This window comes from Anopheles coustani, chromosome X (genome assembly GCF_943734705.1).
Source record: "Anopheles coustani chromosome X, idAnoCousDA_361_x.2, whole genome shotgun sequence".
Classification (NCBI taxonomy): Eukaryota; Metazoa; Arthropoda; class Insecta; order Diptera; family Culicidae; genus Anopheles; species Anopheles coustani.
Window position 1 is genome coordinate 14,743,790 of NC_071290.1, and position 24,929 is coordinate 14,768,718.

A 24,929-nucleotide genomic window follows, 5' to 3' on the forward strand; every position below is an offset into this window, starting at 1 on the left:
GTTTCGTGTTGGAAGCCGGCCAGCACAATCCTCCTTGGCGCGGGAATTGAATGACCACCCCTGCGTGGGTGGTGTGCTTGCGTGTGTGTGTCGAGAGATTTTCTGGGAAAAGGCAAGCGAAGGGGTAAAGGCGCTCTCGTCGTTCGAACAACGAAATCGATCTGAATGTTCAGAGGGCGAACCGTTAGGGTGGGCCAGTAGTTGAGGACTTAGCCGAACGTGTCGCACCCTCGCGCTCTCGAGTCGGAACGGAACGGATTCATCAATCCTCCTGTCCATCCGGTGATCCGCTCCGTGCGGGATTTGCTGGTAATTATCTGATCACGATCCGCCGTCGAACGCCATTAGGCTGCTAGAACCCGCGGCGAGAACGAGTTCCGGCTGGGGAGGAGGGGGGGAGAGTGTCCGGTCAATTCCTGAGTTGCATTTATCATAGTTCGGACAGCGGACGTGCGTCCCACTCGAAACGGTCCACGCGAGCTCCCCCATAATCGAGTCGGCAGTATGTCACTCTGGTCTCTAAGAGGTTCCTAACCAAACCGAGCTCCGTTTTCTTTGACGTTTCGTGCCCCTTTTTCTACCACACCACCTTAGATTGCTATCCATTTCGCTAATTTGTGATGGTCGTTTCGGGTGGAAATTAAAATGGTTTCATTTGAGGACGGAGAACAAACGAACGTCACAAAATAATGTCAACGCGTAGAGCTAACTCTTCCCAAAGCAACACGCTCATAAGTAACGAAAACATTGGGCAAAACAACAACAAAATACAAACAAAAACCAATCGACCAGTGTTCGAACGAAGATAAATGGCCACGAATCGAAAGCACCGTGCTCTCGAGGACGACAGGAAAACTCAGAAGAAAAGCGAGAGAGAAACAAACAAACAGAACGAAGAAGCTTAATCGGAGTTCGCAAGATCGCAGCACCGAGGCCCCGGGACGGCGAGAAGCGTCACCGATATGGTGCGTTATTTATTTTATGCTGTTTACATAATTTAAATCAACGCCACCCAGCGCAAGAAGGGAAAAGGAGAAACGAATTAAAAAAACAAAAAAGAAAAAACATTCCAAAACACAAACCTGTTCGAGAAATTTGGATTTGGTCCAACCGGGTTCCGATACCGCACAGCGCCACTAAGGGAAAAAGGAAGGGATAAAACATTAGTATTAAACTGTCGTTCAAAATTTGGTAAAGAGTTGCAATATACCACAAAACACATTAAATGAAAGGAAAATAGTCAATTTCAAATGTACTTGAATATTGGTAATTAAATTTTTAGAAACCACTGCACCTCGAATAATTTTTATCATTATGGGAACATTTATTAGTTTTTATTTGACATTTGTCTGTAAATAAGCCATTTATCATGAAAATTATGTTTAAAACATATCTCTTCTAAATTGTTTTTAAAATATATCACTCCTCAATTAATTTGTAAAACACAACCAAAACAGTGGAGTTTAACCATCAACCATTAACACTTAAATGTGAGCATATATCGATATAATATAATTTGTTTAAACACTTCTGACAGTAGACTTTCCAGCAAAGGTGATTATTTGGGTAAACTCATACATGTGTGTGCGTGGCGCTTTCCACTACACAACACTGGATGCTCACGTTTGATGTTTTTACGCAATTTGGAGCATTGGATCTAGTGGATTAACCACAAGAATATTTGTCTAGTATCTTATACTACCCTACGACGAGCTTCTTTTCAGTTAATCAATTCTGTTTTTAATTTATCTCACATTATGATGTGATAAAAACGTGACCATAGTCATTTAGAGTTAGTATTCTGGTTATTAGGTGTTAATTGCAATATTTTATTGAAGTTATACTATATACTAGTTATATTGAAGTAGTACATCACCACTTTTTGAAAAGCTTTATGGAAACAATATTTAACCGCAATTGATTTTTCTAAAGGATATTATTGTTTTTCTACCCGTTTTGTTCCAACATCGCGCGGTACTTGGCCCATAGTGCCGGGCAGCATCCAAGCTTCCTCACTAACGACACTAACTGTTTGCTGACTACCCTCTGTCTCTCGACGGTCCACCTTGCCGTTTCTATGTTCACCTTGTCATTCTGTCACTTGGCCAAGCATTTGCCGGAATCTGATACCAATTTATGATGACCGCCGTGGACTCATGGTCCGGTTCGGACAGCCGTTTTGGATCCGGATTTCGACACACCGCCCGCACGACGCGCTCCTTATCAGCTGCGTCTCGGCGTCAGGCCGTATTGTAAACATGTCTGCCATATCGAGACACACGTGTCTGAAGCGCTGTTAGCCGGTGGATATCATTCGTTCGGGATCGCAGTTTCGAAAACCGTTTGTAAAACAAAGTGGCGAGTTCTACAAAGAGGAGAGCCTTAGCAGTAAGCGTAACGTTCGACACACTGAAGATAATAACAGTTAAGGCCGGGGGCTGGAAGTGTGCTTCATTAAGGAAGAAATTAAGTCAAGTTTTTCCCATTATAACGCTTCCCGCGACGCTTCTGGGGCGTGTTTTTTCTTCTCGTGCCATTCTGTCACTCCTCAGAAACTCGATTATCGTCAACTGTTGATTGAGGCCAGCCGCGGACCAAGCGCGCAAGCGGTCCACTCCTCATCTTTGGACGCCGAAATCGAACGTTTCTAATATAATCAACCGGCACTCCCCCAGGTCCCCGGGAAAAGTAGGACGCCCCGAACGCTTCCATCCGAATGGTCGATTTGGTATTTGATTTGGCGACATGTTATTTCGATTTAAAATGGTTGTCTCTTCAGCTTCCAACAGACAGCATGTCGATTTCCGATGCGATGACTTTTATTGGCAAAGTTTCACACGTTTTGGGGAACAAAACGAAACAGGGTTGCGTCGTACATGAGACCCAACCTTGCGAAGGTATCGTATTCGAATGGAAAAAATGTGGCATAGGGATTACAGCCTTGTGAAGCGATACCTCGTAAACCATTTCCTACATCGCTTGTTTCAAACATCTGCAACACGTCTATGATGGATTGCAGGCGCCAAACCGACCCGATCAGGGTTTACAGCCACCATCGCGCTGGGGCTCGTAAACTGGTTTTGGACTGATGCAAGCAGATCTCCGGGAGTTTTTGGGAGTTAACGTTTTTGGTGGGCCTTTAACGGTAGCTTTTAAACCATACGTCACCACACGAGCCATACGAATCTCAGGATTTGGTTCAGATTTCGGTTTCGACATGAAGTATGCTTTGCATCAATTTCATAAGCTGTAAACCATTCTGAACTGATATCACAAAAAAGTAAAGTAAAAAGTAAAAAGAAAAACCACAATAAAAACATGTTTTGTTGCACTTAAAACGATTACGACCACATAACCTTGTAATTTGTGGACAAAAGGATTGAAAATTAGAGCGTTTAAAACCAAGGAATGAATAAATCATCTTGTTTTGCAATACATATATTTATTTGAGTGGAGCTAGTCATTTTTAATTACGTAACCATTATTATTATCTTAATAACTAGCTTCTAAACTAATCTCTGAAACCTATCCACTTCTTAAGAAATCTGTGTAATCACACTTGACACTCGCTATGAATCGCTCTTTGCATGAATTTCATTAGTTAACACTCACGTGGAACTAAAGTGAAAGTAATAACAAAACAATTAAAATTAGTACATATTTTATCCGTCCTTTAAATATCTAATTTTCTAATTTGTGGATAAAAAGGAGCATAAAATAAGCCTTGAGATATAAAAAAATGTCTTGCTTTGTACTTTGTAGCCTTGCAATACTTAAATTTATTTTCCCTTTTGATTGTTACTTTTTACATTATCTTTTTATTTCAAAAACAACACAATTATTCATGTTTAGTTCTTTTTACCACTGATTATATGTTACTAAACAGCATTCATACTGAGATCCTACAACGCCTGGTTAAAACCGAGTTTATTTTACCTTTTGATTGTTACTTTTTACATTATCTTTTTATTTGAAAAACAAAACAATTATTATTATTCACTTTTTTTTACACTTTCACTTAAAGTTTTTACACTTTTTAACTGTCCTCTTCTCGCGGAATATGTCGAATCATACTTTCGATACATTAAAATAAAGTTTGTCGTTTAGAAAAGGGGCATGTGAAAATTATCTTTGATAAACGTGAGCATTCTTTGATAATTGACCTAAGGAATTGCTGATGGACATGTATCACTCTGCCTCACCTCACTTCTGGAGGTTATATGAGTGAGGTAAAATCTGAGTGAGTGAGGAAGTCCAAAATATCTAAAGAGATCCCTGCTATAAGAATTTAGTTTGAAAGGAACTGAAGAACCATAGCTTAATCTTCCGAGGGACCAACTCAAACTCTACTCTGACTCTTCTTTCATAATGCTAACTTCCCAACGAAGGCGTTGCTTTTCAAAATCTAATTAATTGTTTTATTGTACTTCATTTCGGTTGAAGCCTCTCAATCGATGGGTTGAGTTTGGAGTGCAAATCATACACAGACGTGCCCTCTTACACAGCCGTGTTATCATCCAGAAGCAATCACGCTGCACGCGCTAGAGGAAAAGCGTTCACACGTTGAGGGGAGATCGGGAAAACGCAGCTCCGAACCGCTCCGAGAGTTGTTTTCCTTTTCGGGAAGCAGAACTCCAAATCGGGACAATATGTCTCCTCTCGCTGTCCTGCTCCTCTGGCTTGCGAAATCGTGATGCACCGCGGCAGACTCCTTTTCCGGGGATCTTCGCTTCAGCATCGATGCATCGTCACAGTTAGTGTTGACGAGAAGGCGATGTGTTTGAAGATGGGGTCGGTGGTGACAGACAACAGGACACAGCACACGTCCAGGTAACCCCCGCGGTGTGTGCCGCTGCAGCGCATTGCACGCGGAGTTGATGCATTGCCACAAAGTCACCTCCCTCTTCAGACCTTCTGCCTTCACCAAAGCCTCAGCTTTTTCGTGCCATATTTGGCTTTCGTTGGCCGATTGGGACACACACACACACACACACACGCCGTAGCTGGCCAGATTTGGCATTTGGTGCCACAATTGGGCATCGGGGACAGCGAGACCGAAACCCCCCTGTCCATCCCCTTCACGTGTGCGCGGTGGAACCCTTGCGCCCTCGACAACACACAGCGGGAGGTTCTTCGGCGAAGCTTTGTGTGCAATAATTAGTACGATTTGACACACTATTACACCGCCACCTGTGGAGGTGGAGGAGGAGAAGGAGCTAGCAAACATTCCCAAATCGCAGTCTTTAGCGTTCCTAGCGCGCCCGAGATCGCCAGGGGGATGTTCGAATGACAAAACCGTCGGAATCAATCGGAACCCGTATGTTGTGTTGCGTGAAATTACATACCCTTGAGGAACACCGATCAATAACCGTGTTATATTTGATTTGAATGTCGTTTTTCAAACACCCACCGCCGTCAGAGTTGATCTACGATTTCCGTCCCGAAGGGGTGATTCATTCGATTGCGCCACCTAAAAGGTGGTTTGATAAGATTAGTGCGTCGTGCGGAAAACCTTCCATTCCAATTCCAACTAGGATGACCTCAGGGGGGCCCTTTCATTCCCTTAATTAAGCTGCCCGAGATTGGTGTACGAGGTTAATGGAACCGACGGCGATGGTGGCGGAAGTTTACCCCACCATCTCCACCCCGGAGCGCCTTTTCCGAAGCGGAAAGACGAGCGTACACCTGTGGGAAGAAGAGATTTTTTGATGGATTGGGGTTGTTGCTGGCGGTTGTAAATTGTACTAATTTTATAGCATCGTAAAGTTGCCAATGACGGATTGCCCATCCCCGATACGCGTCGTCAGGTAGCGAAAGGTCGACGACGGTTCAAATCAACCAAAACAAACAGACACTTTCTCACACAGACCGCCGACCTCCCGGTTTGGAAGACGGGACCCATTTCGACCGCTCGGGCGTGTGTTGATTGAAAGCACACGCCGCAAGGGATGCGGAATTCACATGGAAGTGCAAAAATAAATAGATCATAAATGGCTCTGAGGGTCGGTGCTGATGAAAGCTGATTGATTGTTTCTTCCGCTCGCCGCCTTTAAAATCGGGCGTCCGATCCGTCCCATCCGGTTTTTAAATATTTCCATTAGGGAATTGAGTGCCAAAGGGCCGTGCGTGATTTGTGTTTCTTACCTCTTCGGAGTCTTTGCTGGAGGTTGAGGAACTATACGAGGTCGAAGGTAATCGCACAAAAGCTAGAAGTTGAGTCATTTAGATTCAGATTTCTGATTCTGCATCGATTTTAAGTTTAATGAGTTCTCAAAGAACAGATACAGAGTTTGGCCAATTCCTTAATCCTTTTCCATGAACTCATTAATCTATTATTAGATTAATGAAACCTTGAGGAATATATTCCGAGTTTGATGCGCGGAAACCTTACACATTGACCTTCAGTTTACTTCTGTTTATTGATCTGTCAGAAGAATTTATTCTTATAAATTCATTTGGCTTAGTTGCTTATGAATCTTTAGGACTACTTCAAATTACGAGAACTTAGAATTAGGATTTAGGAGAACTCAGAATTTGTGAACCTTTAGGACTCTCTGCATCGATTTTGAGGTTCATGAGTTCTTGAAGAACAGATTTGGAGTTTGATGCTATTCCTCGCAGTTGAATTTTTTTTTGTATCGATCTGTCAGATGAATTCATTCTTTTAAATTCATTTGGCTTAGTTGTAAATCTTAGGACTACTTAGAATTGGGATTTAGGAGGACTTAGAATTCATGAATCTTTAGGACTCTCTCCATAGATCTTGGTTTGGTGCTATTCTTCGCACCTTACACTGCGAGCTATTGATTTTTTGTCTATTGATCTGTCCGAAGAATTCATTGATATAAATTCATTTGGCTTACTTTCACATGCTTTATAATTACTTAATCCTTAATCCTCATACGTGAATTCATGAATCTGCATGACTCATTGCATCGATTTGGAGAGTCAAGAATCGTTAAACAACTGATTCCCAGCTTCAGTTTGCTTCTGTTTATTGATCCGTCAGAAGAATTATCCAACGTGAATCTCGAGCATGAGTCCTTAAGTAACCGACTCATGACGCTCCAAAATTCATGATCGATGCTGGAATTGTTAAGATTCATTAAAGATATCTAACCATTTTTAGGAATCGATTCTTGAAAGGTTCAAATATAAATCTTGGTCGAAAGATTCATATGATTGAATCTCGCTAAAAGATTCATTAGAAACAACCCTAGCTGAAAGCACCGGAGTGGTTTGCAAACGCAACATCACAGCGTCACACATATCAAAGGCTACCGATGGGGTTCCCTCGCCTGCTCAAGGTCCGATTAAGAAACAACCGAAAACAGAGACACACACAGACAAAAAAAACAAACAAGTTCCTGAAGTGACGTGCCGAAGACGAATTGCGGCGAACCCGGTGAAAAGACCATCGCGTCACCACGGGCGGCCCCTCTCGGACGGTGTAATCGCTCGAACTCCGCGTATCGACGGATCGGATCGGATGGATCGATCGATCAACGCCAATACGTCACTCACCGCGGTTCGGGAAACCCAATTCCCGCGGCCTCCCAACCCCAACCCCCGGTGTGGCAGCATTCGGAAGGTCCCGCGGTGCATGCAGCGCACGGCGGCGCGCACAATGTTGGCAAGTATTTATTGATATTAATTTGAGTGCCTTTTTTGGGCAAGGCCGATCTCGCCGATGGCGGCTTTTTATGGCGCACGGACGACACACGGCGACCGAAACCGGTCCAATTGAATGCCCTGATCCTTCCCGTGTTTTTGCTCGCTGCTGCCCCGCCGGACGGACATTCCAGAAGACGTCTCTTACGCACGGTACGCACAAGCGTGAGATTCGATACGAAGTTGATAAGTAGGAAGCGGTGGAAGAAGAGTGGAACCGAGAAGGCAGCGGAATACACCGTTGGGTTTCGATTGTGCCATTCTTTCGAGGCGAAGGTGAAAAGGTAAACAAAACAATCACACACCAGCAACGACAAACCAAAAACAAAACAAAAAAAAGAGGTCGTCGCATACCTCGGCAGCCTTGGAAAAGGGAATTTGGGGAATCTGGAAAATCGGGAGGAGAAGCCTCCGAAAAACTTTGGATTCGTCCTCCCGTCCACGGTGAATGTTAACACAACACTTGGGCAAACGTGTGTGCGTTCCGGAGGGCAAATCCAAACGGAGAGTCGAGTATTCTGGAACCTGGTTGGAAGCAAACGGGAGCGGTTAGGAGTATCAGGAATTCCATCTACTTTGGGAACGTTGCGGACGGTTTCTTCGGAAGCTCTGGCGCACTAGCAGCTCCAATCGGGGAGGGCCAAGCCATCGTCACGTCGCCTGTATCACGCCGACATGGCCTCACGACGTTAGGTAGGTTTCCATATTCGTCCGGGTTTCGAGCAGGACCGAGACTCTCACACCGCAGCGAGGACGTTATAGACGGAGGCTCTTCGGGTAAACCCCTTCTCCAGCAGCGACAAATTGCTGATGTCTTTCTTTTTGTCCACCATTGCTTCCTCCAAAAGGCTCTCCTTGGGCCTGTGGACACACTCCGACGCGCTGCGGTTTGCACGTAACAGCCCGTCCTTCGACAAAATCGCCTTAAAAGGTCCGGCTTCCGCTGATAGGCGCAGCCGGAGGGAGGGACATTCTCCGGTGCCGCTAGCATCGGTTCGACTCCTCGGGGAGCAATGCATTATCAATTACATCCCCCTGCACTTTGTTTTGCCATTCCCCTCCACCTACACTCATCCCGAAAAGCCGTGAAGTAGCGACTTGACGCTTCTCCTTCGGACAACCGTTCCCGATTTGCAGCTCATTTTGGAGCGTCCCGTTCAATTGAATGTTCCTTTAATGCCTCACGGCAGGCGAAAAGGCTCCCGATTCGATCGAATACTAAACGTAAACCCTCCAACTTAACCCTCCCCTGCTCATTCTCTCTGTTTTTCAGCCTGCCAGTGCAATGGACACGCCAGGAAGTGCCGGTTCAACCTCGACCTGTACAAGATGTCCGGGCGCGTTTCGGGCGGTGTGTGCATCGACTGTCGGCATGATACGACCGGACGCCACTGTCACTACTGCCGCGAAGGATACTACAAGGACCCGACCAAGCCGATCACGCACAAGAAGACCTGCAAGCGTGAGTAGCATTGTTTGTAAAGTTCACCCATCCTTCAGGTACCCTGGTAAGCAGCCGTCCGGGTGAGCGTTAAGAAATCCCCACGAAATAGCCTTCCCTTGAGAGCGACAGCGTTTTATGAGTCCTCGCGAGCTCATTTTGTTCGCCTCTTGAGCTGTTCAAGGCCGCTTTTAGACTCCGCTCGTGGAAAAGCCACAATTTATTGGTAATTAATTGAATCAGTGAGCATTATGTGCGTCTTTCGATTTCGTATCGTTTCAACGTGACGGAGCTGAAGTGCGGGGACGGGCCATGAATCGCTAACCGCCTGTCGAACGCCTACTGCCCACGCCGAGTAGTAGGTACTGCGAGCGATAAGGGATATTGAGATTGGCTGGTACTACTGCTCGCCTTGGCCTGGGTTCCACCGAAGCGGCATGCGAAACCCACGGCATCTGGGCATGTCTCTCGAGCTTGTCCGAAACTTGATACGCACGCGGAACCAACCCACCGGCCTCCGAGACGCCCCATATTCCCAGATGCACGAGGCCGCCTTCGGGCAGGGAACTGGAGCCGACCAGTCTAGAGAGACAGAGTAGCGCTGTACATCGCCCACTCACCCTCGTGCTTACTAGCGGTGTCGCGCTGTCACTTGCTCTGGCACCCGCCTTCTCAGATCTGCAGCCCCAAGCGCACCTGATCCCTCCACGCCGAGAGCAGGTCGTCCACCTCCCGACATCGCACTTTTCTTTGTTCGACACTAATGATGGCTTTATATTTTACAACTGTTACGATTTCGCCTCTCGTTTCGCGGCAATCCCCTCCCTGGGTTGGCGAGTCTCAGACACCCCGGCCAGACACTGCGGCAACAGCAGCAGCTCGGGGTACGCTCGGGTGCTGCCTGGCTGTAACCGAACCTCCCGGTGCGTGATGAATGAATGGTTTTGTTTTAATTAAAGTAAATAATAAAGACATTTGCAGCAGCTACAGCTAGCGTTTCCCGTACACCGTGTCGTTGCTACAACAGCAGCTACGGGGCAGGATTTATTTATGCCGACACACAGCGACAAGATTTATGCTGGCCCGGCTTGAGGGATTGCTTCCGGAGTTACTGCACCACCACCTTGAAACTCGTTTCTCTGCCAATCGATCGATTGTTGCGGAGATAACACGACTTCTGCTAGATTCAGATTGTAGTCCATTACATCTTGCCGTGTCCCTGCAACACTTCACTAGCGTACTCTATGAATGTCACCTGTCGAGCGTTTTGTTTTGCCTTTTCTCAGTTCATCCAATAACTTTGTCGTTGGCATTTAACTCCAATGTGTGACTAAGGATGAGCTCCCACTTAGACAGCTAGATACAGCAACACAGAATAAATAGAACTCAAATGTTTAGCAGTACTTAAATTGATGCATCCAAGTAACCTAGACTATGCCACACATTTCTCTAAAGGCAATTATGCGAGTGTAGGTACAAACTTCTTAAATACTTGGAGGACAACATAGAGTCCTTAACCGTAAAGACAGGAACCAGTGAGTTAGTAATTGACCATCGGGAGCACAAAAGGTATAACCGAGTTAGGAGTAGCCCAACCAGTTGGGGCTTAAAGTTCTGAATGGAACTAGTTTCTTCCAAGTTCGGTTTCATGATTCAGAATTTGAAACTAATCGGAGTATTCATAATTAAACCTTATGAACAATTGCTGATATTTCTAGAATTAGTGTAGCAAGGGTTTATTCTACCAATAGCACCGTTTTGATTTTTATTTAGTCGAGTAACAGAAATTTGGAAGAAGCAACTGTACAGATTTATCCTAAGTTCTTCTTTCATACCTCGAAGTATCAATGTCTCATAAACTAAATTGATCTGATACCATCGAGTTATGAATGTTCGTTAAACTGTCTAATTTGAAATTTGAAGAACATCCGAATCTTTTGACTCTAATCGACGACTGCATAGACAAATTCAATATGGCGGACTGTAGACGAAATGAATCCGCGAATCGCGCCAATTTAATTACGTTTGTCAAAAACTATTTTGCTTTAACCAGTGCTATTTTTCTACGATTTTGTTTCCCCTCGACTCTTCTACTGCCCCATATGCCGACCTCTAGCCTGCGACTGCCATCCGATCGGATCGTCCGGCAAAAGCTGCAACCACACGACGGGCCAGTGCACCTGCAAGGAAGGCGTCACCGGGCTGAACTGCAATCGATGCGCCCGGGGCTACCAGCAGAGCCGCTCGCATATTGCACCGTGCATAAGTAAGTAGACTGTCAACATATATACCCCAACCCTGCCACCCGCTCCCCTCCCAACCGACCAATGTCGCTGTAGAGTAACATCTGCTCGCAAAGCAAATGAAAATGAGGTCGATTTCTACCGACCGTTCGCTTTGTCCCACGTGGGTTTCGCTCCAGTATTGGATGGTATTTTGTTTCATTTGAGGACAGTTCAACCTCTTCCCCTCGGCTGCGGCCCCTGATACCGGTAAGAAAGCTTCCCCCTCTCTCCCCCGTTCCTCATTCCCGACACAATCGCAATCCATTTCGAGGTCGACGATGTGGAAGAAGAAGAGCTTCTTGGTCTCAGTGCACGCGCGCTAGCGTTCATAAACTGGCCACCACTTGGAAGTGTGTCCTCCCATCCCCTGCACGCTACACTAAGGGGCCAACCTCCTGGGTGGACAATCTAGAAAAGCTCGCGGTCAAAACTTCAAACCACAGAGTCGAAAACCAATCGCACCTACATCGACGTGCCGTGTTTCGATGTCGAAATATCGCACTGTGGCGTGGATTTTCTTTTCTCTCACTGCTTTGCGTTTGCAGTTGACACTAGCGTTCGTGGGAGACACGACAAGGAAGGGAGGCAAGGCAGCGCGCCACTAATCTTCGGTGCAGATCTTTGATCTGATTTATGTTCAACATCGTGCGGATTTTGTGTTCCTCCCTCCCGGAGCCGTTCACAATCCCACATCGTCGTCGTCCATTTTCAAGATAAATACACACACATATACACACTCTTCGGCACACCAAACTGCACGCGGAGACTTATCTTGCCCCAGGATCGTTACCTTGCAGTAACTCACAGTAGTAGATCGTCGTCGATCCAATTCCTTTTTCCTTCCATTATGCTGCCTCATGTGGTTCCACATTTGAATTCATCTATTCCTGTGTTTATGTGTGGCTGTGTGTTTGTGTGCGAGAGTGTGCAACCTTCCCCTTATCGTTATCGCGCAGCATACGCTAGTCGGCTGATTTATGTTCGCGCGATGCCTTTTTTTCTCTGGCAGGCAAACTAACACACCGCCCTCTTCGTTTATGTGTTTTTTCCGTTTCGCTTCCAGAAATTCCACGTGTCATAAACATCAACCACCAAGCGCAGAACACCGCTCCAGAGTCGTACCAGTACGATCCCGATGCGAGCGAAAGCACCAAAGAAAGTGAGTATAGTCCTTCCTTTCCTTGCTTGGCGGAACGATTTGGTTTTTTACATGAATTAACAATTTGATTCTCTATTTAAGTGAATATAAGTTACAAAAAATGACAACTAAAAGGTTTCGAGTACAATATTTTTCAGACTTAATGATACACTCAGACTAAACAGATACAAAGTGATAAACAAAACATAATAATAAAGCAGAAAGTGGTACAAAAATGTTCAGAGCAGAGTGAACGATGCTTAGTACATATATTGCCTCCTTTCGCTTTTGGTATTTCGAAACCCAAGTTAGAATAAAAGCAAAAGCGAATTGGAATTTACATGAACCATATTTTGTGCATTTAAAAAGTAACAAAAACAACGCGAAACAGTAATAGAAAACAGCACTATTTAAATATGAAAATAATATATTTAATGTTAGTGTTATAATGGCACAAGCTGGTGGCATTATTTTCCTTACTACCTCTGTTTGATTTGTGTATGTACATTTATTTCGAACATATTTTGATTTAGCAATAAAAATTCTTCTTTCATTGCTTATCATAGAATCATCTTCTTCTTAGATTTTTTTTGAAATTTTTCTTTTTATAGAGAATGATCCATGTACCATAGCAGCTGCAGGCTGTAACTCAATGGCTTACTTGTTTTATTTTGCCTATTCGATGGGGAAAAGTTAAATATATACTAAGCAAATATCGCAAACACAACGAGACTATATGTTTTGTGATAAAAAAAACTCTATAAGTGTGGAAACCGCGCATCAAAATAAGTGCATGTGAGCTTACGTATAAAATACATGAAAACAAAACCATTGTGTTGCACTCGTTTGGGTTTACGACACACCGCCTATCCTTCGTGAATAAGCAAAGATGAGTTAGCTTTTTATTTTTCATTTGAACCTCTGTACTTGCAGATTGCGGCAAATGTAAGTTCGACACGAAGCGGCTGAATTTGAACAAGTTCTGCAAACGTGATTATGGTGAGTTGAGCATGAGATAAATGGTGTTGTAATTTCTAAGTATCCAGCAACATATTCAAGGATTTGTTAAAAATCATTAAAGGCGTATTGGGGAGGAAAACCATCGATTTGCTAAATGTATATCTTTCCATTCTCAACCAGCGATCATGGCGAAGGTAACCGGACGAACGACTTCCGGCGGCAAGCACGGTCCGCGTGACGAGGTTCGCTTCAACCTGCAGGTGCAGTCAGTGTTCAAGTCGAACGGGCCGCTCCTGTCCGCCAGCCAGCGCAAGTCCAGCATCGGTCTGCTGGTGCCGTCGAAGAATCTCGACTGCCGGTGTCCGAACATCAAGATCAACAAGTAAGTGCGGCGTTGAGATCTGGCCACTCCCGCGCCGGGAAAAAGCCTGTTTAGAAAAAGTCAACCAATGTTTTCCTTTTCGCATTTCTCCGTGCTGTTTTCTCCTTTCTTCTTCACTGTGGAAACAGATCCTACCTGATACTCGGCATGGACGCAAAGAACAATCCCGAAAATCTGCTGCTCGGCCCGAAGACGATCATCATCGAGTGGAAGGACGACTGGAATCGGCGCCTGCGTCGGTATCAGCAGCAGGCCGGGTCCTGCTACTGAGCATCCCACGCACGCCAACACACTTACCAACCTCCCGCCCCAGAGTCACACGGCCTCAGCAGAGGCAACAGAGGAACCCTTTTAATTGAACCGTAAGCGTGTTCACGTCACATGGTTTTCTTTAAAATCTTCTCATTCGACGTTCCAAAAAGCGAAAGAGAAGCAAACGAAGATACACACGAAACGTGAACCAAGGGAAAATTAAAACAAAAAAGGGACATTTTACAAAACTCCAATAACAGAATCATATCGAGCGAGTAAACACCGTAAACAGAAACGGTCCTGCACAAACGCTCGATTTCGTGATTGGTTTCAGGAATGGAAGCGTGTGAGGTGGTACGGAAAGGGGCGGAAGGGGTCCTGTGGTGGAGAAGGTGTGTTATTGGGCAGGTGGGGGAGCGTCTTCCTCTCTGCACACCGCAAACCGTCAATAGTATTTTCCAGCGTAGAATCGTATATCCCAGAGAACCCCGCAATCTGTCAGTGTCTGTTTTTATAATTTTTTAATGTGTTTCTCCTTATCTTGCCGCCATTTTAAAGTAGGATATTAAGCATTACATATGTACTTTGTTTCTCGTCCGTCTTTTTTGTTGCAAACTCTCTGCCTGACCACGGCTCCGTTTCTTCGCAAACATTTGTTTTGATCCATAACATAGTTTATTATTTTCTATTAAAGCTGTATAGAGTACTGGAAAGGTTTGTTTTAGTTTTCTTTTTTTCTTGGTTTCTTTTTTCTAACCTCACCAAACGCCTTTTCAACATTCTTATGCAACTTCGTGGGCACAATTGGCAATGATGTACTCGCTTTCCTTCAAATGAAACCCAATGCAACAAGTTTTGTTTGTTTTATTATTCTTTTTTTCATTTCGGTGCCATTGTATAAGGTCGTAGTTGTCGTCTTGTAACGCCAAGAAGATATAATTGTAATCGTAATAGAGAAACTTGCAGTCGTGACAAGCCGTAAGTCGGCGGCAGGTAGGAAAACAGGGCTGAAAATGACCCTTTTTCTCGTAGCAGCTATTGAAGAAAAGAAAAAGGATCAAACGCAGAAAAAGCAGGATATAGGAAGGAAAAAAAACCCCGGGGTCCACAGGGGCTTTGTGCACCCGCGCGCACGTGCGCTTGAACATTTCCGGAGTTTTTTTTTTTTTGTATTTTTATCATTATCTGTATACACATATGTTAAAATATATATATTTACTTTCGCGAAAGAAAAAAAAACGAAAGGAAGGAGTAATGCAATCCTGAATGCAGTCGGTCGCGAAAACGCCAGAAGTGCAGCAATGTGTCCATGTGCATGTGTGTACAGTTGTACGTGTGCTATCGGTTTGTTTGCGTCTGATGGGATTTGCGTTTTTTGAATGATTATACTTTTCCCTTTTACGTTCGGTCGATTTGAACTTTGCACTTTTCTCATTATTCTTTTTCCTTTTTCTAGCCTTATTTATTTTCTTTGAATTCTTACTTTCGATGCTTCGGTCACTTACATCTGTCCGTGCGTGCTTACAGCCACAAGATGTTGTGCTTCTTGTTTTTGTAAATATTTTTCCGACTCTCGTCCAATAAGCATTTCGCTTTTTCTTGGCTCATTAAAAAACAACTTGAGTTTTCTATTTAATAAAATCACACAAACATATGTACACAAATGCACACATGGATATGCAAGCCCACCCGCACAGATGCAGTCACGGTACACGTGGATTATTGACTCGACTTGTAAGGGTCCATGTATAATACTAAACTTATTAAAGAAGGAAACTAAACACTATCAAAGAATCGAAAACAAACAGAAGCACAAGAAGTAATATTTAAAAAAAAGCAAACAAACAGCAACAAAACCGCCAATACTAAACATATTGAAACGAACGAAGCAAACTGTGTATTAAACCGCTCAACGTTTAGGGTAAACTTCAGGAGGAAGCTGACGGGTGGAAGATAAAGAAGAAAAAACGAAGGTGCTACACCTCCCGGGTCGTGTGTTTGTCCGTGATTTCTCCGTGTGTTGAAATTCTCCAAACCTTCGAAAACAAACCCCCGTTCATAATTCTGCAACCCGTAGCCGGGAAAACCCGTCATCGGGGGGAGCGAAATGGAAAACATACCTATTCCGTGGTTTTAGCCGTAGTGAAACAGTGAAAAACATAACACGTTAACAAAACACGTTTACTTTCGAGGTTGCGAAAGCAATTCAAGGGCGCAAAAAGGAAATCATACAACAAATACGTACATAACACACATATTATCGTGCTTAATATCATGTTCTTTTCCGCAAGTCGATGGGAAAAGATGGGGTGGAAAAAGGGGTGAACGAAAGCGGAGGAGCTAGGATGCACAGTGCATACACATACACATACGAGGATATTTAACCGTGCGATACTAACCCAAGAAAGAGTAGCCAGAGCGAACGCGTGCAGCAATGGTAAAAGTAGCAAATAGGATCGTATTTTAACATCGCGTGTCTTCGAGAAGCTGATCCTCAGCTAATGAATGCTCGAACGCAGTGTGTACGACGCGACGGCAGTTGTGGTGGTGGTGGTGGCCCATCCACCCCCACCCACCACCCACCTCCGCGCACGTGCACAGCCAAAAACGTGAGAAAAAAATCAATTGCGCATAAAGATTGTGATGAGAATCTTTTATGTATATAAATATAAAGTTTTCCTAACCAATAACAATATCCAACAAGGTGTTGTGTTTTACTTTTACTCGCCTACAGAGCATGTGTCTGGCTGAGTGTGTTTCTGAGAGAGAGAGAGAGGGAGACAAAAAATATCCGAAAGAAATCAAAGGGTCAACGACATCTCGGCGTGGGTATTGCCATGGAAGGGTTCGTCCTTTCGTTCTTTCCTTAAAGAGAAATCAAGGAACAACGCTGGCTGGAGCCTAAATGTCAAACACGTACACCGACGCACATTTTTCCCGATTCACTCTTTCTTCCCTTACACTTTCCAGGGGGGTGCTTGCTTGGGAAAAGCTTCGCAAAGGTGTAAGAATAATGATGTCTAGGGGAAGTTGAGGCAATATTAACCACTTATAATAATATATCAAATTTCTTGTAGTCCATTCAATAGCAATAACAAATTTATTTTACTGGTTCCTTAAAGTATCTTTTATTAAAAAAATGCTAAATTTGTTCAAACCAAATAAAAATAATCCAAAAATAAGAAAAAGTTTAAACTTTACCTTTTGTGAGCACCGTAGTCAGATTATCGTTAACTCGTTAACGGCCACGCTGTTTTATTACAAATTCTTATAGTTCATTATTCATTATTCAGTATTCATTTACATATTTCGCACATTTTACATAATTTCGAATGCAATATTTCATTAAACACATTTACTGCCATGCGTTTTTAGCAGTACAAGCGTTTTTAGAACAATCTTTTTTAACCTAAATTTGTTAATAACATTTGTTAATCCGACGGTTTACGAAAGCCAAGCAAAGACTTAGCTTCCCAAAGAACTTGTTTTTAATATAACTATTGTTTTTATGTTACATTTTTTTACCAATAAATAGGTCAAAAACTTTTTAGAACAAATTGTTGCTGTCACCAACTTTTGGGTGGCATGGTAGTCAACGTGTTAAATGAGTTAAATGAGTAATATCACGATAATTAAAACGAAATGGTTTCTGAAACCTTGTTTATTTGTCAGTTTTTGCTTTCGCTGTATACACATTTGAATGCTAAGGTGCATTTTACCCCATCAAACCCTATGTGTCCGAAACGTTGAGGAATTTTTCGGTTCCGAATGCCTTGCATGCCTTTATGATTCTTCCCTTTGCGCATACATACACACAAGCCACATTGACATACACAATCACGTAACAAACAAGGACAATTCCTCTGAATGTCGGTGTTGTTTTCCTTGTGCTTCCCCCCCCCCACCCCATTGGAGAGTTTTCCTTTTGGGAAAAGCTGCCACCCAGCCCCCTTGGGCGGAGATGGAAAACTGAAAGAAAATAGTCGGAAAAGAAACTGCAAGGAAAATGTCGGCTTGGAGCAGGGACGAGATGGAGCGGACGAGATATTAAGTGTTTTATGTTGAAAGTTTGTGTCGACCATCCATTACAGAGGCGGCCGGTGTGTGTGTGTGTGTTGTGTGGAAATAAGTGGTACCGAAGGAAAGTTTTCCTTCCAGCGCGCTGGCAAGTTTTCCCGCCCCACGCACAAAGCACGAAAGAACGGAAACTTTGCGGAAGATAATGGCACCGCACGCAAGGAGGAAGAAAAATGAAAAGTTATCGTCAAACGACCGGTCATTCCGGCCACTGTCCAGCTTTTCCCAAGCGTATGCACACACACACACACACACACACACACACACACACACACACACACACACACAGGCGCACAGGGAAATACATGTGCACGGAAAGTTAAGGGAAAAAGTTAAATAAATTTTCAGAAAATATAGCATAAAGCAGGCCACACAGGAAAAAGGTCCGGCGCAACAAAGCAACCAAATGCAAACCCGTCCCCGTTCGACACCAGTTCTCGGTGGAAAAGCCGGAGGAAAATCCCATGGAATACTCAGCCCCGCCAGCACACCACAACTTTTTCCTCTCCGCTGGGGAGACATACCGCCTTCCGCTGTTTGTGACGCTGGAGTCTGGGCTTTCAAGTTTCTAATGAGTAGGCACCGTAAAGGAACAACAAGGACGGGGGGAAAAAACGAACAAGAAACAAGGAAACCCTGTCACGGGTGTGGAGTGTGAGGTAATCTGAGCCAGATGGTTTCCGGAAAGTGGCGAAATAAATCATGCACACACTTGCAAACAATAGTATACTCCTTTTTAATTATCAATTTATTTCGGTAAATAGCCAACCAGAGCGAACGAATTGAATTTTCGTGACAGCTCTTTATTTTACTTTGTTTTGAGGCAAGTTCCAAACAAAGGTACAACAATGCATGTACTACGAAAAGTTATTCTCCAGGTCCAGTCACATCCAGTTCCCCCGAACGAAAGCATAATCGTAGGTTCACGCGCTGATATCCGATGACAATTACAGATACGTCTAAAACACGAAACCTTTCGTAGTGACGACTCTGTATGATATTTAACAGCGCATTACTTGTATGCTAGAGTTGATTCTGGTAAGCTTTTCGATGAGATTTACTTATTCACATCCTTTATCGGAGATTCGTAAGACTTGTTTCATAAATCGTTTGAGATCTTAATCTCTAGACCTTGACGATTCTTCAAACATTCATGAATCTTTATGACATGCCAAACAGTTATAAATCTCCTACGTATGTATAGAGCTAACGACCAGAACAGATTGGAACATGAACTAAGAATCTGCTAAGATTACTGAATCTAGGGTTAAACATTTATATGAATGAATCTCGCATAAGGATTCATAAGGTACAACTCTAGTCCGAATCGACTCCATCCTAGGAGCAAAGCAGAGTATGTTTTGGAAGATCTTAAGCTGCGTCTACAAGGACTGATGTTGGGATCTGAGGCAATCTACATTGTGTGATATGAAGGAATTGCAAGTCAACGACATATTCATGCTTGAGAACTATTCGGAGATGCGACTAGTGATGTGCAAAGTGAGTCACAGTGAGTGAGCCGATTCATTGCAATGTACGAATTGATTCAATTCACCAAGATTATTTGGCTCAGTCAGAATGAATTTTCTCCCTCAGATTTGGCATCCTCATAAAAATTTGACTATTTCGCGAGTCAAATTGTGATTGAATCAGGTTACCGAATCGTAATCACTAGTTTGGAATTTGGTAGGTGGATGATAGTAATGTCAATATGACGATTCGGAATATCAAGATGGACTCTGGGTAAGCTTTTGAAAATGGGCCCTCGACAAACCCCAAAGTACCTATTAGTACCTCACTTAAGCTGGGGACAGGTTCTACCAACAGGTTTTTCAACAGGTCCAATAAAAGTTTTCCAACAGACTCAACTCAGAGATAGAATCCCCGGTGGTTCAGAGAACCACCAAGTAAGGTATCCTTTATTCCACCTCAGACATGCGGTCTTTTCATCCGGCATCGATATTCCCGCGGGCGCCGTACACCGCCGCACAAGTCACCCTTGACCTGGCAGGCCCGGACCGAGGAGGAGGGTAGTGGGAGGATTATTCGCCGCCGTAGGAAGATGTTAAAATATGCTCGAGTCGAAGGCAGCCGCTTGTTCGATGCAAATGCGGTAGCCCTCGAGCGATGATTACGGTGCGGAATATCATCCCCGCACAAAGAAACAATTGACCCGACGAGCTGAACACGTGGTTGGGAGGGAGGGAGGGAGATCTTGTCCATTGCAAACGCATTGTTGCAATTATTCCGCCATCCACTGCGATCGGTTTGGTCTGCGCGCCTTGTGTCTTCATTCGATGAACCGCGTGGAGTTCTCGCCGGAGAGCGAACCTTGCGAATGCCAGTGAAATCGAAGACATATCTTAAAACCTCCAGCTCAGTTCTCTTGTTTCCCCCCCACCGCGTGATGTCCAGCAAAGGCTAGCCGAAGCGAGGCTGACTGATTTATACATCTCCTCAAACGGTGCGACGTAACAATGGCTCGCGGCGAAGAGGAAGCGAAACTTGATCGGACCTCCCGTGGACCTTCCGGATTTGGGAATTAGCTGCCAACGTCTTCCCATTCCATTCTACCCAGTTTCCTTCCCTTCCTCCAAACGGTGGACCAAAGAACGTGCAGTTCTGACCATTTATCCACTAGGCCATTGGTTGGGCAATGGGCCTGACCAGGATACAGCTCAACCTCCCGGCTTCTGTGTGATATTCTGAACGTTCGGGATCAACGTTGGCGTAAAATGCGGAAAGAATCACGTCGAGCGCACTTGGCCGCCGGAGCCGCCGTGCCGCATTTGTCGTCACACCGATTATGGCGAAGGATCAAACCTGAAATTTAGTTTCGGATCAGCGCCGAGAGGCGCAAAACCCCGAACAACAGCTGCTGGCAGCACGGTCCACGGCCATCAATCCGGCCGTCTCGAGCTCCGGGATGATTCACCAACTTCCCTGGGAAATCGGAATAAAACCTCGTCCTCCACCTCACGCACCCTACATCGCATACGTTCACAATATTCGCAAAGGACCAAGCCAAGCTGTTGCCCACAGCCACCGCACACTCCCCCGCGTGTTTTGCGTTTCCGCCAACGATTAGTTTCCTCTCCCCGACAACGAGTCGAGTGTAATTCGTCATGCATGATTACGGTCAAATTACGGCAGAAGAGCGAGTGCGAGGGAACTCCGGCGGAGAAACTAATCCCTGCCGAGAGCCTGTGCAGCCCCATGCGGAAAATCCGGGACCCGACCGACCCGGGCATCCTGGCTAGCCCTAGCCCAACTTGCCCCGCCAACTGTTGCTGAAATGAAATGGAATGGAAAACTGCTTCCGAGGGCTGCGCAAAAGTCTGCCCCGGCCGGCCTCGGTCGGAAACTTTGATGTATTGCTTAATTTAATTTATTTCCTCACGCACGCGAACGCCTGCAATTGCTCAGTTCTGTGCCGGGAAAACGCAACCGAACGATATCCGAAAGAACCGCACGTGAACGGTGCTGTTAGTTTGCTTAGTTTTCCTTCACCGCAAAAGAGGAAGTGGACTGCAATACTTCGAAATACTAAGCTATGATTAGTGAGAATTTTGAACGATCGTTTACAATATGGAGAATTAAAATAACAGTTCACCTGTGCGAAAGCTCTGTAACAGTTGAATTACCCGTAATTAACGGAAATAAGAAAAAGAAAATGTAAAATAAAAACTAAAAATGCTTACACGTTCAATCATAACACTATCACATACATTTTTTAACTGTCTTAGGGAACAAATTTATTATCAAACGTCCAAGAATCTATTAAAGACGTGAAATAATATGTATTTTAACCATTTTGCAAATAGAAAACAATATAAAAAAAACTCAGAATAAAAATTAAAAATTATTATCGATTTCAGGTACGAGTAAACTCGTAAAATAATAAAACAAAAAAATTCCTTTTACAAAAGGTTAACGGAGCGGAAAAAGACACTGCTAAATATTTGTTATAACTCACAATTGGAAATAAGGTGAGAACAGCTTCTTTATGACTAATTTAAAGGTAAATAAGTACTTTTTTTACGATTCTGAATAGATTTTTGTACTTATCAATTGTATGAGTTACAGGCTATATGAGTTTATGGATGTGACTATAAGTCTTTTTTGAAACCCCGATTGACTTTCAGTTAAAACCGATTGGTTTTCCAGGGGTCTCCACTTTTTTGCATGTTTTTAAAACTAATAAAAAAGGTTAGTACACCTGAGACAATTTTTGCTAACACATCGATGCAATTCGACTATCGACTTAATCAAGGATACCAGAAACAGTGCATGTATACTTTTGTAACACTTATCCTTTCCCTTTCAAGCTCACTATACAGGAAGTTTGTTCTTGTTTGATTCTTTTTGTTAAATTTGAAATACATACAATATTTACATTTATTTACAACTCCTTCTTATTGTTCATTTTACACTAGTGTCTTTTAAGTAGCAATGATGTAGTTTTATTTTTATCTTGGTTGATATCATAATGATGTTGGTTGTTTTCTTTAGCTTTACTAGTTTCCTGATTATAAACGATGAAATGTAGCTTCTTTCACATGCACGATTTGTTTCAAAAATGTTGATTTGGTTGGTTCAGAATTAAATCTTCCTGCAAACAATCGGTCACGAAGAGTTGGTTATGTTTAGCATGCAATTGCACGTGTTAGCGAAATGAAAACGCAATTTTCACAGCACCTGTGCACGCACAAAGTTCTTTTGGAGCAAGTTGTGTGAAGCCTTGTAAAAAGGTACATTAAATTTCTACACGGAAATAAGCTAATTGATGGGTTGCATCCTGCGCCCGACCCTTCGCTAAGGAGCGCCAGCGAGCGCTTTTCCGGACTCGATTTCAATCTAATTTGCAGCCGCTTGCGGGAAAAAGTTACTTCTTTAAAGTATGTAACTCAGTTACGGCGAAGCCCGCGCGCGCGACCGAAACTATCAACCAACGGTCTGCCGGAGAGGCTCGGAGGTTTTTCGCGGCCAATTATTATTTCATTACCGAGCCCTCCCTCCTTCCAAGCCCCCGACGCTCGCTCTTCCACTTCCGTGGTTCGGACAACCAGACTGGAAGTAATGCGAGCGTGGTGCCTCGGTGAAGCTGCCTATACTACCACCAGTGCAAGCTTCCAGGAGGCAAATAGAATTAGTAACTTCGCGGTTGCTCGCCGTAAAAGGTTTTTCGCCAAGGCGGCATCATCACATCAAGCCCATTCTGTCCTGGCACGCGCTGGAAGCGAAACGCAACGAAAGGTCCAGAGCCCACGGCGCCGGGAACATCTTGTACGGTGCGTAAAGTTTCAGTCCCTGTCCCTGCCCCTTCCGCTCACCCCCTCGGACGCCCCCTTTATCGTCATCATCATCGCAGGTCGCGTATTAATCTGGTTGACGACCCCGGGAGCGCATGATCCTCCTTCGTTCCTTTAAGTTACCTTTCCTTATTGTATCCTCCCCCTCGTTTTTCCACCCCGTTGCTCGCACCAACATCACCGGCCGGAAAACCGTCACCAGAGTTCGCCCCAGTGGCGTGGCAAATTCGTTTAATCCTAATTTAATTAAAAAACATCAATCTTCGTCGGGGTTCTCGGGTTCGAATCCCGGCCGCGAAGGAGCGGACCCGGGATTCGCGGGGTGCGGGGCGGGAAAACGACCCGATACCCGGGTGGTGCTATGGATACCCCCACTCGAAACGACGGTTATCACGCCCGACGCCCCTTTCCCTGTCCGGAGTTCGGCAAATCTGCTTCCCCTGTTTCCTGTAATGTGCGGTATGGAAAGTGGGAGGTAGTGATGGGTAAAAGAACTCGTTTTAGAGATTGGAATCAAGCAGATCAACGATCTTCACATTTGACTCTTTTAGTTACTCTTTTGTGTTTAAAAAAACATCAAATGGATTCTAATCTCAAAAGAGTGAATAATCAATTAAAAGAGCGACCCGCCAACGAGATTCGAATCCCTAGGAGGGATCGAATGTGTCTCCCTGGTACGAGAGGGGAATCTCATTCATGAATCTCTGTATGAAAGATGCATGTATCCCGAAGATTCTTCACAAAGCCAAAAAAGGCACAAACATAGGAAGTGTAGAGCTCTCTTTTTTTGTCATACGACTCAGACCCGTGAAGATTCATTATCGATTCGTCAAAGATTCATTAAGATTCATGAACATTTCGAAAGATTCATCAATGATTTCAACAATTCATCAATGGTGAAGCATTGTTGAATCAATCTGAATGAACCTTAATGAAATGATTCATATGAATGAATCTCACCTAAAGATTCATACCTCAAATCTAATCTATACATAATCTAAACATGAGATTCAAATGTCACGAGTAAGTAACAGAGATTCTAATTGCCAAAACGATTTAAATATCATACCAAGGAATCTAATCCCGATTAGGGAGTCAAACTTAACAAAGATTCAGATTCAATCAACGCTGATTCCAATCACAATCAGGATACATTCGAAAGAACATACAGTTGTGTATTTTTCATTCGTCAACACATTATTAGCAAACATGTTCTCTAGCTTATTTACTTTTTTTGATTCAAAGCTATGATTAGGATCTGTGTGGTGGCTACGAATTATTTTATTTACTCTTCTACTCTTGGGATTTGACATCCTGCTTGATGGATCCAAATCTCTGCCGAGCCTGAGTAAATCTTTTACTCACTCTTGGGATTCATATCTCTACATGGGTTTTGAATCCTTTCTTGTCA

At 44.0% G+C, this 24,929-nt stretch overlaps 1 protein-coding gene across 1 annotated transcript in view; it reads left to right on the forward strand.

Moving 5' to 3' along the window:
• The window catches only part of LOC131269332 (netrin-B-like), a 64,979-nt gene extending 50,832 nt beyond the window's left edge, over positions 1-14,147 (forward strand). The window contains exons 2-7 of the mRNA XM_058271684.1: positions 8,945-9,133; positions 11,229-11,378; positions 12,461-12,556; positions 13,469-13,534; positions 13,676-13,877; positions 14,006-14,147. Coding sequence (XP_058127667.1) covers positions 8,945-9,133; positions 11,229-11,378; positions 12,461-12,556; positions 13,469-13,534; positions 13,676-13,877; positions 14,006-14,147 — 845 coding nt within the window. The remainder of the gene's footprint in view (positions 1-8,944; positions 9,134-11,228; positions 11,379-12,460; positions 12,557-13,468; positions 13,535-13,675; positions 13,878-14,005) is intronic.
• The last annotated feature ends 10,782 nt before the right edge of the window (positions 14,148-24,929 follow it).